The sequence below is a fragment of the Anomaloglossus baeobatrachus genome, chromosome 9, assembly GCF_048569485.1.
Source record: "Anomaloglossus baeobatrachus isolate aAnoBae1 chromosome 9, aAnoBae1.hap1, whole genome shotgun sequence".
NCBI lineage: Eukaryota > Metazoa > Chordata > Amphibia > Anura > Aromobatidae > Anomaloglossus > Anomaloglossus baeobatrachus.
The window spans coordinates 48668040-48686067 of NC_134361.1; the positions used below are offsets into that span (position 1 = coordinate 48668040).

General features: G+C 51.8%; 1 protein-coding gene across 1 annotated transcript in view; it reads left to right on the forward strand.

Annotated features, from left to right (window-relative positions):
• LOC142250450 (putative G-protein coupled receptor 34) overlaps positions 1-13255 on the forward strand; it is a 49619-nt gene extending 36364 nt beyond the window's left edge. Inside the window, exon 3 of the mRNA XM_075322630.1 lies at positions 11789-13255. Coding sequence (XP_075178745.1) covers positions 11792-12853 — 1062 coding nt within the window. The 5' untranslated portion in view covers positions 11789-11791 and the 3' untranslated portion in view covers positions 12854-13255. The remainder of the gene's footprint in view (positions 1-11788) is intronic.
• Positions 13256-18028: the final 4773 nt, after the last annotated feature.

Genomic DNA, 18028 nt, shown 5'->3' on the forward strand with positions numbered 1-18028 from the left:
TGAATACATCACCAGAACCATCAACAATACAGGAATACTTCACCAGAACCGCCATCAGTACACAAATACTTCACCAGACCCACCATCAGTACAAGAATACTTCACCACAACCACCATCAGTATATTAAAAGTTCACCAGTACATAATCATCATCTGTGCAGTAGTACAATATTAGAACCACCATTAGTACATGAATACATTACCAGAACCACAATCAGTACAGGAATATATTGCCAGAACTACCATCAGTAAATGTGGACAGTATCAGAGGAAGAGCTGAGACTCGGCTGCCCTGGTAGGAGCAGTCAGGTCTCACTCATTGCCTGCAGTAATGTCGTCCTCCAGTCTAGATAATCAATAATATATTTGCATTTAATCAATGGTCAATTTTGTTCCCTTCATTAATGTTTAACCATTACAAAGAGGGGCATGTGTCCCTCCACTGCACATTTTACTGGCCCTTTTATGTACTCATTCATTTTTATTCATAAAAATATAGGATTACATTTTCCATAATGTTGCATTTCTTTATCATGCAGTCCCGTGAGATAATATTCTAGTTTTCTTGGGCAACTACTATGGGTAATTTCTTGGACAATCTAGACCCTTTGAAATTTCTTTTTTTTAGCAGATAGCATAAAGTGATCCAACTTGGATCCCGAAACAGTGAAGAATAAAAAAAACCTGTTGGGATCTGTTCTTCTCATGGTGGCTAGAGGTTTTGGTGACATCAGTGTCTACACAGTTCTACGGTAGTAACTCTTCAAGTCATCGCAGAAGGTCGATGGCGGTAGACACTGGACCTGGACACTTGTTTATTCAGGTAGTTGCTATGAGGAAGCCTCTACATATGTAAAATGATGGCTAATGTCCTCTGACGGCTCTTGGCCATTGACCCTCCACGTTGTGTTTGCTCAGTCCTGTTTGCTCCTTCAAGAGGAGATGCTCTGTTTGACCAGGGGCTTTACATGCACTTGTAAATGATGCAGCTGTTGTCGTCCTTTTCTTGCTTTTCTTGTAAAAAAGTGTTTCCCATGGAGGGTCCTACATCTGTTGGGTGGATGACATGGGCAGTTTGCTCATCATGGCCTTCTACGTAACAAACTGAATGCTGTGACAATATTGTTGTTAGGATTTTTTTTTTCTTGGAAATCAAATAGTCCTATTATGGGGCAGGGCTAGTCCTGGGGGGTCTTTGCTATGTTTACAAGGGTATTTTCACTATGTGACATTTCACATGCTGTGTATTTGCAAATCAATGGAGAGAACAGGTTTCCTTAAAAGGGTTTTCAATTTTCTTTCTTTGGAAGCAAACTGTCTCTTGCCTTCCTGGAAAATATGTCCCCCATCCTGGTGTATATGCCACCCATCCTGGTAAGTATGTCCCCCATCCTGGCATAAATGTCACCTCATCCTGATATATATGTCCCCATCCTGGTATATATGTCCCCCATTCTAGCCCACATCCTGGTGTATATATAACCCCATCCTGGTAAAAATGTCCCCCATCCTGGTGTCACGTCCCCACCAGAGTCCGCTCCTGCGACTTCTGCTCCGATTGCCAGACGACGCCATGTTCCCACCATGGATAGTGCTGGTGATGGGAGAGGAGTCGGTGCCCGTGGCTCCGCTCATCCACTAGGCTGGGTTTCCCTGGAACCTGCAGTACCACTGGCTGACTGTAGGTGGCGTGTGTCTTCCAGTTGAAGTTGCCAACATTCACCTGCAGCCAATGGGAAGACACCACACCCTTCTTATTCCCCCTCCTGTCACATGACCACTGCCAGAGATAGTTCTGTACTCCTGGCTCATGTGCTGTTTGTGTAGTAATTCCTGTGCACTGACCTTTGCTTGTTATTTGACTACCCTCCTGCCTGTCGTTTTTGTACCCTGCTGCCAGTTCCGGATTTGACCTCTGCTTTGTCTTCTCACTACGCCCTTGCCTGACGATTCTGTTCCTGTTTAGCATCTCCTGGTTTTTGCCCCTGCCTGACGACCACAGACTACAGTCTACCACAGGTAGTGATCTCTGGGGCTCTGTGTAATTCCAAATCCCTGTATAGGGGTTAAAGGGTTGCAGAGTTCTTGGGGTCCTGCTTTGTGAGCGGCTTTTCTCTAGACTCCCCTTACAGCCAGTCTGAGTCTGTGGCTCAAATCAGGCATTACACCTGGTATATATGTCCCTATCCTGGTATATATGTCACCATCCTGGTATATATTTCCACATACTGGCCCCCTCCTAGTATATACTGTCCCTCTCCTGAGACCCTCTTGGTAAATACTGTCCCCCTCCTGGGGCCCTCCAGGCATATACTGTCCCCCTACTGAGCCAATCCTGATATATACTGTCCCCCTCCTAGTATATACTGTCCCCGTCCTGGTATCTACTGTCCCCCTCCTGATATACATATCCCCAACCTGGTAAATATCTCTCGATTCTGTCTAATGCAAAAAACAACAACATTGTACTCACCCTTCCTGGCTCCCATGTCGTGTGGCGTCCTCCTGTGTAACCAGCGCACAGTGGCCGGCAGCTTTCATCGGTGTTGGTGCTATTACAACAAATTACATCACTGACATGCGCTGTCCTCAGTCACTGGGACACAGATGAAAACTGACGGCTTCTGTTTAGCCAGCAGTGTGTATCGCAGTACAGGGACCCGATGGGTCTCTGCACCGTAATGCATTTCAGCTGGATGTGCGTCTGAGGCCACACACCCCGCTGAAGCGGGGCTGGTGGGCCCCCTGCATTCCCGAGCCTGGTCCTGGTTGTGATCCCTGCGACCGCGGTCATTCCACCTTTGTTCTGTTTTCTATGAATAGCTGTAAATGTTTTCCATGCCTAATACATATCTATGACTTAAGCACTCGCTCTGCCGGCTCCAGCCACCACCACCTGTACACCGATTCCATTAGAAAAGTCAGATTATGACGTCAACTGGAAACTCCCCATAACATCATTACATTTGTGTGAAGTACAAGAATCATGGTAATGTCATAAGGGCACTGCACTGGCTGCACACAACCACGGTACGACGCCACCACTTCTGTATTCCTGGAAACACATCTCAGACAATACGAGACATTCAGAATGCCTGTTATTACTCAACCAGTTACATTGTTTCATTGTAGTTTTTAGACTGTGAAATGGATGATAATATATCTTATGGCCCAATTATTAACAGTTGATGTTAATTATATATTTTTCACAGACAGAGAGAGAGATAATAGATAGATAGAAAAAGATAGATAGATAATAAAGATAGATGGATAGATAGAGGGATATATAATAGATCAACAGATAGCTAGATTATAGATTGAATATATATATATATATATATATATATATATATATATATATATATTTTTTTTTTTTTTTCATTCTATTGCCCCCACCCTGTATGTGCCCTCACCCATCCTTCCTACAGTCCCCACCCTGGATGTGCCCCCATCCATCCTTCCTACAGTCCCCACCCTGGATGTGCCCCATCCATCCTTCCTACAGTCCCCACCCTGGATGTGCCCCCATCCATCCTTCCTACAGTCCCCACCCTGGATGTGCCTCATCCATCCTTCCTACAGTCCCCACCCTGGATGTGCCCCATCCATCCTTCCTACAGTCCCCACCCTGGATGTACCCCATCCATCCTTCCTACAGTCCCCACCCTGGATGTGCCTCATCCATCCTTCCTACAGTCCCCACTCTGAATGTGCCCTCACCCATCCTTCCTACAATCCCCACCCTGAATGTGCCCTCACCCATCCTTCCTACAGTCCCCACCCTGGATGTGCCCCCAGCAATCCTTCCTACAGTCCCCACCCTGGATGTGCCTCATCCATCCTTCCTACAGTCCCCACCCTGAATGTGCCCTCACCCATCCTTCCTACAATCCCCACCCTGAATGTGCCCTCACCCATCCTTCCTACAGTCCCCACCCTGGATGTGCCCCCAGCAATCCTTCCTACAGTCCCCACCCTGGATGTGCCTCATCCATCCTTCCTACAGTCCCCACCCTGAATGTGCCCTCACCCATCCTTCCTACAATCCCCACCCTGAATGTGCCCTCACCCATCCTTCCTACAGTCCCCACCCTGGATGTGCCCCCAGCAATCCTTCCTACAGTCCCCACCCTGAATATGTCCTCACCCATCCTTCCTACAGTCCCCACCCTGGATGTGCCCCCAGCAATCCTTCCTACAGTCCCCACCCTGGATGTGCCCTCATCCATCTTCCCTACAGTCCCCACCCTGTATGTACCCTCACTCATCCTTCCTACAGTCCCCCCCTGGACGTGCCCTCACCCATCCTTCCTACAGCCCCCCCCCGACGTGCCCTCACCCATCCTTCCTACAGTCCCCACCCTGAATGTGCCCTCACCCATCCTTCCTACAGTCCCCACCCTGGATGTGCCCCCATCCATCCTTCCTACAGTGCCCACCCTGGATGTGCCCCCATCCATCCTTCTCACAGTCCCCACCCTAGATGTGCCCCCAGCAATCCTTCCTACAGTCCCCACCCTAGATGTGCCCCCAGCAATCCTTCCTACAGTCCCCACCCTGTATGTGCCCTCACCCATCTTCCCTACAGTCCCCACCCTGTATGTACCCTCACTCATCCTTCCTACAGTCCCCCCCCCCCGACGTGCCCTCACCCATCCTTCCTACAGTCCCCACCCTGGATGTGCCCTCACCCATCTTCCCTACAGTCCCGACCCTGGATGTGCCCCATCCATCCTTCCTACAGTCCCCACCCTGGATGTGCCCCCATCCATCCTTCCTACAGTCCCCACCCTGGATGTGCCCCCATCCATCCTTCCTACAGTCCCCACCCTGGATGTGCCCCCATCCATCCTTCCTACAGTCCCCACCCTGGATGTGCCCCATCCATCCTTCCTACAGTCCCCACCCTGTATGTGCCCTCACCCATCATCCCTACAGTCCCTGTGACGCCCTGGGCAAGCCAGGGGTCACAGGTCATCACACCACCACACCCTACATCCCAGTTAGGAACACCAAAGCTACTGAAATCCTTGTTGCCTTCCTCCAGGGGCTGATGTTCACACCAGGGGGTGGGCCAGGCGGTTGGCTCCGCCCACCGAGGAGTACACAGCCCTGGAGGCGGGAGGAACCAGGCAGAACAGTGAGGGAAGTGAAAGTAGAAGGAAGTGGTAGAGGAGCTAAGTGAAAGTGAAGTAGTAGTGGAGCAAAGAAGAAAAGAGAAAAAGTGAGCGTAGAAAGACCTGAGGTTGGTCCGGCTAAGTGCAGGACAGTGTCAGCAAGGTCAGCAACAGCGGTGATTGTCTGGAGGGGGACTGCTCGGAGGTTGCTGGAAGGACCGCGGACGGGTAGTGGCCCGGCGGTCTGGAGCAGTATACGAAGGACAGTCAGCACCAGGGCAGGGGCCTCTCGGACCCCGGCAAGGCTAGGAGTCGCCATAATTTGCCAAATCCGTCAGAGAAGGGGACGTCGATCCCCCAACAACCAAGTCCCGACTGAAGGCAAAAGTCCAACCATTAAGGAGGAACACCGCCACCGCCAGGGCACCAGTTCCTCGGGGCCAGCGTCTGCGGGCAAAGCAGGGCTCCTCCAGCCCATATCCAAGCCGGGGAGCGGGTTACCGGTGGGAACCCATCGCTACCAACACAGAAACACTAGGTGCAGGTCAAAGGGACATCACCGTTACCTACTGGGAGAGCAAGTGCAGCCGTCCGTGGGAACCGTCTTTCCAGCCGTGTGGTTTACCGAAAAACTGTGTCCACGTCTCAGGCTGAGTGAGTACCACAGTGCCGCAAGGCACCGCGCTGCCCCCGCATCCCTGCACCCACCAACCCCTGCATCAGCCATCTCATCACTGGGCCCCGGGATCACCAACCCCTACCCACGGAGGGGCAACACAACAACTGGCTGCTCCATACCACCCTTCCCGGGATCCCCATACAGAGCAGCGGTGGTGCCAATAAATCACCACAACCGTGGGTGGCGTCACGGACAATAAACCATCCCCACACCCAACAACCCCCCTTTCACTCACGGGCGAGGAGCGCCGCTAGAGTCCCCGGGATCCGGCTCATCGCTCGAGCCACCGAGCAGCAGCAGGCCGCCGCAGCCGGACCCGAGCAGCAGAGGGAGAGCGCGGCGTCCCCTCCTCCACCCGCGACAACTTGGCGTCACGAACAGGATCTTACCGCTCTGCCGTTGGGTAGAGGTGCGCCTTGCAACCGCCGGAGGTATCCGGCTGAAAATTTCCAGAAGTCGCCATCTTTGGCGCGAAAAGTTCCCGCTCGAGCGTCTTCTCGAGTAGCAGAGGCGCGAAGGCCAAAACTCCGCCCCAATAAAGGAGGGTCCGAAAAGAAGCTAAGGGGGACGCGATGGTGGCTGGCTGCATGTGAACACAGCTATAGAAGCAGGGACGCCAGGACCCTGCGGCCATTGACTGGTTCCTGGAAGGGGCCGCTGCTAAAGATGCTGAGTCCGACCGACAACACCGTGGTCCCCGCGCCTGGCCCCGCAGCATGGGTGGAAGTCCGGACCGTCCAGCTAAGCAGCCGTCTGCAGGTCCGCATGCAGCTCCTCATGGAGGAGTGGGAGGCCGACATGGTGGAAGTGGTGGCGGCCATACGGAGACACGAGACGGAGGGAGTCTTGGAAGGGAGGGTAAGTGACCCACACCCCTGTGCCCCTAGTGGGTCGGTCATCGCGGCTGAGGGACCCGGTCCATACCCGCTCGCCCTGCTACCTCCCCCGCTACCCGTGTTGGCTGCTGCTGCCCCGCCACTAGGCCCGCTACCACCTCCACCGGTAGCAGTACCCTGCCAATACGCCCCGGCGGACAGACCTGCAGCAGAAGATCGTGACCACCCTGATCCGCTTCAATGGAAGAAGCCGGAGGCTGAGGCCGTCAGCCTTTGCACCGGAGGCACGGCGGGGATGCAGCTGCCAGGAGGCAGAGCAGGCCATGTCACAGCGGGGTCCCTTATTACTGAAGGTGCCGGTCGTAGCCGACACGGAGGGACTCTGGCTGGGTCCGTCCCCTGCACACACTGAACCGGAGCAAACAGAAAGTGCTCCCGGCTGGGAGCGGCAGCAACAGCAGCTGCGCAGGGAGATCGATGCCCGAGAGGGGTGTAGAGCGGATGTGCATGCCCGCATGTATATGGAAGAAGATCGCCTGCAGCGAGCTTCCATTGGGGTCCAGAGCGGTGCACCATGTGAAGGTGGCACTAGAGCCCCACGAGTGAGAATGGACTGTTGAGCCGCAAAAGGCAGCGGAGTGCCGCTGCACAGTCCCCGTTGGGACCACAAGTGTGTTTGTTTGAAAGTTTTGAAAATTGATGAAAATGGAAAATGATTACCGTGTACTTCACCTGATTAACAGTGATTGAACCGGCCGGAGCCGGCACCGTTGTCCCCGTGGGGACCGTTTAAAAAGTTGTTTAGCATGGGAACTATCCATGGACAAGCCCGTGAACTTGCAGGGCAACCTCAAACGTTAAGTGGCTTGTAAATATGTTGTTTTACCGTACCGTTTTCCGCAGTTGCCGCCTCCGGAGAGGCAGGTTGGAGGGAGGGCCCTCAGCAGAGCAGGCTGGGGCCCAGCCACCAAAGGAACCGGTGGCTACCCTCTGGAGGGGAAGGACAGATCCCGCTCGGGTAACTGGTGCTGGACTTGGGTCAAGGGGTGCTGCCTGGGCTTTAGGGGCAGCATCAGGGCCAGGTTGCTTGGGTGGGAGAGAGCTGAAACCGTACCCGTAAAACCGTTTAGTAACGTTTAAGAAATGTGCCTCCCGTGTGGGATGATGTTATGCTTTATATGTTACCTTTTATACATTTACAGAAAATAAAACCGGTGTTGGATGGGCAGCCCGCGGACGGTCTGCATTTTGCTAAGGGGGAATGTGACGCCCTGGGCAAGCCAGGGGTCACAGGTCATCACACCACCACACCCTACATCCCAGTTAGGAACACCAAAGCTACTGAAATCCTTGTTGCCTTCCTCCAGGGGCTGATGTTCACACCAGGGGGTGGGCCAGGCGGTTGGCTCCGCCCACCGAGGAGTACACAGCCCTGGAGGCGGGAGGAACCAGGCAGAACAGTGAGGGACATGAAAGTAGAAGGAAGTGGTAGAGGAGCTAAGTGAAAGTGAAGTAGTAGTGGAGCAAAGAAGAAAAGAGAAAAAGTGAGCGTAGAAAGACCTGAGGTTGGTCCGGCTAAGTGCAGGACAGTGTCAGCAAGGTCAGCAACAGCGGTGATTGTCTGGAGGGGGACTGCTCAGAGGTTGCTGGAAGGACCGCGGACGGGTAGTGGCCCGGCGGTCTGGAGCAGTATACGAAGGACAGTCAGCACCAGGGCAAGGGCCTCTCAGACCCCGGCAAGGCTAGGAGTCGCCATAATTTGCCAAATCCGTCAGTGAAGGGGACGTCGATCCCCCAACAACCAAGTCCCGACTGAAGGCAAAAGTCCAACCATTAAGGAGGAACACCGCCACCGCCAGGGCACCAGTTCCTCGGGGCCAGCGTCTGCGGGCAAAGCAGGGCTCCTCCGGCCCATATCCAAGCCGGGGAGCGGGTTACCGGTGGGAACCCATCGCTACCAACACAGAAACACTAGGTGCAGGTCAAAGGGACATCACCGTTACCTACTGGGAGAGCAAGTGCAGCCGTCCGTGGGAACCGTCTTTCCAGCCGTGTGGTTTACCGAAAAACTGTGTCCACGTCTCAGGCTGAGTGAGTACCACAGTGCCGCAAGGCACCGCGCTGCTCCCGCGTCCCTGCGCCCACCAAGCCCTGCATCAGCCATCTCATCACTGGGCCCCGGGATCACCAACCCCTACCCACGGAGGGGCAACACAACAACTGGCTGCTCCATACCACCCTTCCCGGGATCCCCATACAGAGCAGCGGTGGTGCCAATAAATCACCACAACCGTGGGTGGCGTCACGGACAATAAACCATCCCCACACCCAACAACCCCCCTTTCACTCACGGGCGAGGAGTGCCGCTAGAGTCCCCGGGATCCGGCTCATCGCTCGAGCCACCGAGCAGCAGCAGGCCGCAGCAGCCGCGGCGGCCGGACCCGAGCAGCAGAGGGAGAGCGCGGCGTCCCCTCCTCCGCCCGCGACAACTTGGCGTCACGAACAGGATCTTACCGCTCTGCCGTTGGGTAGAGGTGCGCCTTGCAACCGCCGGAGGTATCCGGCTGAAAATTTCCAGAAGTCGCCATCTTTGGCGCGAAAAGTTCCCGCTCGAGCGTCTTCTCGAGTAGCAGAGGCGCGAAGGCCAAAACTCCGCCCCAATAAAGGAGGGTCCGAAAAGAAGCTAAGGGGGACGCGATGGCGGCTGGCTGCATGTGAACGCAGCTATAGAAGCAGGGACGCCAGGACCCTGCGGCCATTGACTGGTTCCTGGAAGGGGCCGCTGCTAAAGATGCTGAGTCCGACCGACAACACCGTGGTCCCCGCGCCTGGCCCCGCAGCGTGGGTGGAAGTCCGGACCGTCCAGCTAAGCAGCCGTCTGCAGGTCCGCATGCAGCTCCTCATGGAGGAGTGGGAGGCCGACATGGTGGAAGTGGTGGCGGCCATACGGAGACACGAGACATCAGCCATCTCATCACTGGGCACCGGGATCACCAACCCCTACCCACGGAGGGGCAACACAACAACTGGCTGCTCCATACCACCCTTCCCGGGATCCCCATACAGAGCAGCGGTGGTGCCAATAAATCACCACAACCGTGGGTGGCGTCACGGACAATAAACCATCCCCACACCCAACAACCCCCCTTTCACTCACGGGCGAGGAGCGCAGCTAGAGTCTCCGGGATCCGGCTCATCGCTCGAGCCACCGAGCAGCAGCAGGCCGCAGCCGCCGCGGCGGCCGGACCCGAGCAGCAGAGGGAGAGGGAGGCGTCCCCTCCTCCGCCCGTGACATCCCCACCCTGTATGTACCCTCACTCATCCTTCCTACAGTCCCCCCCCCGACGTGCCCTCACCCATCCTTCCTACAGTCCCCACCCTGGATGTGCCCTCACCCATCTTCCCTACAGTCCCCACCCTGGATGTGCCCCATCCATCTTCCCTACAGTCCCCACCCTGGATGTGCCCCATCCATCCTTCCTACAGTCCCCACCCTGGATGTGCCCCCATCCATCCTTCCTACAGTCCCCACCCTGGATGTGCCCCCATCCATCCTTCCTACAGTCCCCACCCTGGATGTGCCCCATCCATCCTTCCTACAGTCCCCACCCTGGATGTGCCCCATCCATCCTTCCTACAGTCCCCACCCTGGATGTGCCCCATCCATCCTTCCTACAGTCCCCACCCTGGATGTGCCCCCATCCATCCTTCCTACAGTCCCCACCCTGGATGTGCCCTCACCCATCCTTCCTACAGACCCCACCCACCCTTTGGCAAAACTAATGCCAATAAAGCTTATTCGATTTTCTAGATAAATAGGAAGGATAGATAGAGGGATAGATAGATAGAGATAGATAACGACAGAAAGATATTAGATAGAGGGATAGAGAGAGAGAGAGGGATAGATAGATTAATACAGTAGATAGATAGGTGATATGTGTGTCTGTGTTTTTCCACTTTTCATCTGTCCTTCCGTAATAAAAACCTGTCACCTCTCTGTGATTTTTGCACTAGATGCTGGTCAGTTTTTTTGTAGATAGTTGAAAAAAATAACAAATTCCACTTAATAGCAAATTCTATGCAAAACATTGTTTATATGGGCCAACAAATACACAAGTTTTTTTGCATGGAATTTGCTATTGAGTGCTTCTTCATGTACCATAGGATGGTGGGTTGCAATCTCTGGGCGGCACCTATATCTGAAATGTTTGCTTATTTTTTTTTGTCTAGATAGATATAAGAGAAATAAAAAAAAACAGCTTGATAAGAGAGCAGCTATTGATTTCTTTTTTTTTTTTTGTTATTGAGGAGGACTGTGATTAACGTTTGGCATCATGTGTTGATGTTCTCAGAGTTCTGTTCCTCTCAGTATAGATAGTAAGAGCAAGTCATCCTAATCTGAGCGATATCAAGAAGGAAATAAAAAAGAATGTTTTGTAAGGTTCTTTGAGATTGTTACAAAATGTATCTATGAGGAAGCTCCGGATGTTTTGTTCTCAGATTGAGATTTTGGAATTTAGGCCTAAGCCACACGGCGAGAAAATCGGTGCGAGTGGAGTGCGATAAAACATCGCATTCCACTCGGACCAATTCTAGCCTGTGTGACAGCACACATGAGCGATTATTTTCTCAGCCCTAATCGGACCGAGAAAACAATCGCAGCATGCTGCGATTGTAATCCGAGACTCTTTCTCTCGCACCCATTCAAGTGAATGGGGCGAGAGAAAAATCGCACTGCACTCGCGGTACATCGGTGTACCGTGCGTGCAGAGCGAGAATGTCTATAGCCGGCTACACAGGCGAGAGGGAGAGAAATCCCTCCCTCCCCTCCTGAGTGCCAGCCCGCCCCCCGCAGCTGAGGTCTGCTCGCACGAACGGACCTCAGTTGCAAGGACACAAGCATGAGACTCGGCTCTGCTGTACTGCCAGCACGAGCCGAGTCTCATGCAAGGGGATCGCAGTAGTCCCCGTGTGGCCCCAGCCTTAGGGTTTTAGTTGTTCTTCACGAAATAATAGTCAGAGATCTTCAGATACAAAGTGAGGTTGTCCTCAGATTCATGGTAAATCACACTGGGAAGAAAAATCCAATAATATAAGCTTGATTAGCATGACCCATTACTTCTAAGTCTAAAATATTTTTTGTTCTCCATTCATAGATAATGGATCTTCTGACAAACTCAACCCCGAGTGACGTGACCACATGGACATGGAACCTGGAGACCTCTGATCCTCTGTCTCTTCATCTCAACGTGTCTTCATCGCCTCCTTTTAATGGCTGCGATATCCAAGATGGAATCTTGTCCTGGATGCTCCCTGTGATTTATTCGTTTGTTTGTGGACTGAGTCTCCTGAGCAATATTCTGGCTCTTATTGCTTTTGGGATAAATTGTCAACGATGTTCATCTATGACCATATACATGCGGAACCTTGCCGTGGCCGATCTGCTCTTGGCGCTATGCTTACCTTTCCGCATTGCGTATCAGAACAGTAACGGTCCTTTTCTCCTGTGTCATGTCATCGGGGCCTTCTTCTACTTGAACATGTATGCAAGTATCATGTTCCTCAGCCTCATCAGTATGGATCGGTATCTTAAAATTATCAGACCTTTTCAGCAGTACAAAATCCACAGCGTTCAATGGAGCTCTAGGGCGGCTCATGTGGTCTGGATAATCAATGTGGTCTGCATTGCCCCGTTCTTGTTCGAAAATAAAGGAAATGAACCTTGTCATAAGTGCTTCCACTTCAAGAAGAAGGGCAAGGTGTCGGCTGCCGTCAACTTGACTGCCGTCATCGCTTTCTTTGTCCTCCTTTTCCTTTTTGTATATTTTTATGCAAAGATCTCTGCCAAACTCCACCGAGCGTCTTTGGTGAAGAACCAGCCCCAAACGAAAAGAAACAGTAATCGGGCGATGAAGAAGTCCTTCATTGTCCTAGTCATCTTTATTGTGTGTTTTGTCCCTTATCACTTGGTACGCGTGCCCTACGTCTTGGCGCAGATAGATATCATCCCCGGTCTGCCCTGGAAACAGACTTTGCATATCACCAATGAGTTAGTGCTGTGTTTATCTACGCTCAACAGCTGCCTGGACCCGGTGATCTATTTCTTCTTGTCAGACAGCTTCAGAAGAGTTGTCATTTGCACCATTCAAGGAAAGCTGAAACTCATCATGAACAATCAGGACAGAGTGGCAAACGGCAACAGATCTGTAACTGAAATGTGAATCCGGAGGCTGCAATGTTTATGGCCAGTGCCTACGACGGGAGCACCTGTTAGTCACTGATCATATGGAAAGACCCTGCGTGGGCCAGCGAAAGGAAAATAGATATTTGCAACCTCCCTCGTGATTCTTGTGTGTGTACCGAGAGGACCTTAAGCTTCTTTGTACCATATGGAGATGTGTGAGATGCCCTAGTGTATCCTCAACATGCCCAAACTTGTATCAACACCTACATTCGAAGAAGAGATGTCAACATGACCTTCTTCACCCTTTTGATATAGAACAGGGTTTATACTAAAGGTACTGTCACACATAACGAGATCGCTAGCGACATCGCTGCGAGTCACGGTTTCTGTGACGCAGTATCTCGTTATGTGTGACACCTACCAGCGATCAGGCCCCTGCTGTGAGATCTCTAGTCGTTGCCGAATGGTCCAGGCCATTTTCTTCAAAGGCGATGTCCTGCTGGGCAGGACACATCGCTGTGTTTGACACTGTGTGACAGGGTCACAGTGACTGCTGAGATCGTTATACAGGTCGCTACTGCGACCTGTATTGTTCCTGCATCGCTGGTAAGATCTGACTGTGTGACATCTCACCTGCGACCTCCCAGCGACTTACCAGCGATCCCTATCAGGTCGCATAGTTTTCGGGATCGCTGGTAAGTCGTTGTGTGTGACTGGACCTTTAGCGCTAGGTCCAAATAAAAGGAGATGGGATAAAAGGATGAGCGAGCACTACTATGCTTGGGTAATCGGTACTCATATCTAGCAGTTAATGCTCAGAATGGCTCAACTTGAGTATCCGAGTATAATGGAAGTCCACGGGGAAATTGAGCATTCTTAAACAAGATTTCCTGGAAAATGCTTAAGTTCCCATTGACTTTCATTATACTCTGGTACTCAAGTTACCCCCCTTTAAGCATTAACAGCTCATTATGAATACTGAACACCCGAGCATGGTAGTGCTCACTCATCACTAGCTACAAGTACTGAGCACCTGAGCATGGTAGTGCCCGCTCATCACTAGTTACGAGTACAGAGCATCCGAGCATGGTAGTGCTCGCTCATCACTAGTTACGAGTACAGAGCACCCAAGCATGGTAGTGCCCGCTCATCACTAGTCACTAGTACTGAGCATGGTAGTGCCCGCTCATCACTAGCTACGAGTACTGAGCACCCGAGCATGGTAGTTCTCGCTCATCCTTAGTTATGAGTACCGAGCATGGTAGTGCCCGCTCATCACTAGTTACGAGTACTGAGCATGCTAGTGTTCACTCATCACTAGTTACTAGTACTGAGCACCAGAGCATGGTAGTGCTCACTCATCACTAGTTATGAGAGCCGAGCATGGTAGTGCTCACTCATCACTAGTTACGAGTACTGAGCATGGTAGTGCCCGCTCATCACTAGTTACGAGTACTGAGCACCCGAGCATGGTAGTGCCCACTCATCACTAGTTACGAGTACTGAGCACCAGAGCATGGTAATGCTCGCTCATCACTAGTTAGGAGTTCCGAGCACCCGAGCATGGTAATGCCCGGTCATCACTAAAAAGTAGATATCTCCAAGTTTTTGGTGGATGAAGAACAGTTAGTCCTTTCTCACATGTAGCCACAAAAATGACACCAGCAGCCACAGCCTCTGCTCAGGAGAGTCTGTCATACTGTAGACTAGACCTGTCCTTGAATGGAAGTACCGGAAAACACTTGCTAAAAGTAATAGCAGTCAGCAAGTGTTATCTCTTAAGGGGGCTTTACACGCTACGATATCGTTAATGTTTTATCGTCGGGGTCAAGTTGTTAGTGACGCACATCCGGAGTCATTATCGATATCACAGCGTGTGACACTGACCAGCGACCTTAAGCGACCTCAAAAATGGTGAAAATCGTTCACCATGGAGAGGTCGTCCCAAACTCAAAAATCGGTAAGGGTTGTTTATCCATGTTCTTCATCGCTCATGCGGCAGCACACATCGCTATGTGTGACACCGCAGGAGCGAGGACCGTCTCCTTACCTGCGGCCACCGGCCACAATGCGGAAGGAAGGAGGTGGGCGGGATGTTACGTCCTGCTCATCTCCGCCCCTCCGCATTGATTGGCTCCGCTTAGTGACGTCGCTGTGATGCCGAACGTCCCTCCACCGTGAATGATGGATTGTTCGGCAGTCACAGCGACGACGACGACCAGGTAAGTACGTGTGACGCTGCGTAGCGATAATGTTAACTACGGCAGCGATCACAAACAATCGCATGCACGACGGGGATGGGTACTTACACACTCAATATCGCTAGAAATTGCTAGCGATATCGCTACCGTGTAAAGCCCCCTTTAGTGCTAAGACAGGCAGGTAAGACTAAAGGCGGCGTCACAGTACAATATATCGTGCGATCTCTGTCGTCGGGGTCACGGATTCCGTGACGCACATCCGGCATCGTTAGAGATGTACCATGTGACACCTCCGAACAACTGTTAACGAGCAAAAATACTCACCCTATCGTTGCTCGTTGACACGTCGCTCATTTTCATAAAGTCGTTCCTCCTTCTGTGCTCCGGTTGTTCGTCGTTCCCGGGGCAGCATACATCGCTCCGTGTGACAACCCGGGAACGACGAACACAGCTTACCTGCCTCCACCGGCTCTGTGGAAGGAAGGAGGTGGGCGGGATGTTACGTCCCGCTCATCTCCGCCCCTCTGCTTCTATTGGGCGGCCGCTGTGTGACGCCGAACGTCCCTCCCCCCTTCAGGAAGAGGATGTTCGCCGGCCACAGCGATGTCGTTAGGGAGGCAAGTATGTGTGACAGAGGTTAACGAATTTGTGAGCCACGGGCAATGAATTGCCCGTAACGCACAAATGACGGGGAAGATCGCGCATGCGATCGCCCGATTTATCGTCCCGTGTGACGCCGCCTTTAGTTCAAATATCCAGTAATCATCCATTTGAAACGGATCTACGGTAGTAAGTGGTTTTCCATAAACTTCCATGTTCAAAAAAAAAAAAAAAAAAAAAAGGATTTCAGTTGCTATCCGTTTTTTAGCTGGACAAAAATAGTTGTGCCTTATTTTTGGGCTGCTCAGTTAACTGATTGTTCCTGGATCCATCTCTAATGGATGATGACTGGACATGTGAACTTAGCCCAAGAGATGTACCAGTGTATTAGAAGAAAGGCAGACCTTCTCCCCCGCTGAGCAGAATCTGATGTATACACTGGCCGTAAACGATACAGTGATGTCATTCCAAGATACAGGGGCCAAATCAGTCTTCCACATCACGATCACATACTCTCTCACTATAGTATGAATAATAATAATACACAGCTCATGAATATGCTGGACTACCTGCTGCATGCCAAGTAGTCCTCTAATGATAATCTACTGGTGATTAATCAGTGATGTTATCAAAACTACACTAAGCAGCCCAGTAAGTGACACATCGCTGGAATCAGGATCTCTGTCTCTACATTATGCTGCTCCCAGATTAGGTGGCAAAAACCGGGTGACCGATTCCCTTTAATTCCGCTTGTACCATTGATTGACTGCTTTCTGCCAACAATACGCATAGACAGAAAGCTGCCAATCTTAAATATTGAGGACTACAAAGCTGAAGCTCATCTTTGAGAGGACTACCTGAACTGCGGCAGATAAAACAGTGATTTTTATCAAAACTACAGCAAGAAGCTGTCATGATGTGACTGCACTTACTGCGCCAGGTCCAAGTGGACAGCCAGCAAGCGGTATAACACAGAGGGTACAGCAGGGTAACAATACAATGGAAAGCCCTGGTGCGAGGGAGAGGGGAGAGAGCCCTGGTGCTTGGGAGAGGGGGAGAGAGCCCTGGTGCTAGGGAGAGGGGGAGAGAGCCCTGGTGCTTGGGAGAGGAGGAGAGAGCCCTGGTGCTTGGGAGAGGGGGAGAGAGCCCTGGTGCTTGGGAGAGGGGAGAGAGCCCTGGTGTTTGGGAGAGGGGAGAGAGCCCTGGTGCTTGGGAGAGGGGAGAGAGCCCTGGTGTTTGGGAGAGGGGAGAGAGCCCTGGTGTTTGGGAGAGGGGAGAGAGCCCTGGTGTTTGGGAGAGGGGAGAGAGCCCTGGTGCTTGGGAGAGGGAAGAGAGCCCTGGTGCTTGGGAGAGGGAAGAGAGCCCTGGTGCTAGGGAGAGGGGAGAGAGCCCTGGTGCTAGGGAGAGGGGAGAGAGCCCTGGTGTTTGGGAGAGGGGAGAGAGCCCTGGTGTTTGGGAGAGGGGAGAGAGCCCTGGTGCTTGGGAGAGGGAAGAGAGCCCTGGTGCTTGGGAGAGGGAAGAGAGCCCTGGTGCTAGGGAGAGGGAAGAGAGCCCTGATGCTTGGGAGGGATCCTTCTCACCCATGCACAGTCATGTGTCTAGGCCCTCGCTGGCCCTGAACTCACTTTGACTAGTAATGGCCAGCGAGACACTAGTCTCGCAACTGCAATAAGACAACACAAGGTAGCCAAGACAAACAGGTGGAAAAAGACACAACAAATACCACTCCGGGAGGAACTTCTCAGCTGCAACTTAAATGACACCTCAGCTTTCTCCAGAGACTGGCTCCTTCCAAGTGGTCAGCATAGGTATGAGCTATAGCCAGCATAGGAAGAAGTGATAAGCAGCTATTTATAGCAGAAGGCAGTGGCTGCAGCTGAGATTACAACTACCTGTTAGATCACTGCAGGATAGAAATGGACCTTAACCCCTTCAATACCAGAAGGAATTAAATAAGCTTCAACTCAGGGCAAACAACAAGCGGGCACTTAATTTGCAGTCAACAACGCACTGAGACATTCTGATCCCAGATCCCCCCAAGATCCCATCAGGCCGTGACATCCTCATGACAGAAGCCCAGTAATGTAACACATGGCTGGAATCTGTATTTCCGTGCTTACATCATACGACTCGTGGTCAGATAAAAAGCAAGGAATAGATGAGGGTTCAAGTCAAAAGTGGTCCCTGTATTATTTGGCAAGGTGATCACAAATAGTGGAAAAAAAAAAAAAGTGAATTAACTTGTCCATAAGCTCCATATGAACGTATAATGACATTTTCTTAGACAATTCTTAGATTTTGTAGCTTATATTGAATTCAGGCTTCTTTATCTATGACTCCAGCAGAGTCAGAGCATTAAGTGATGGGCTGTTATATAGTCCACTTTTATATTTTCCGGCATTGTTTTTTTC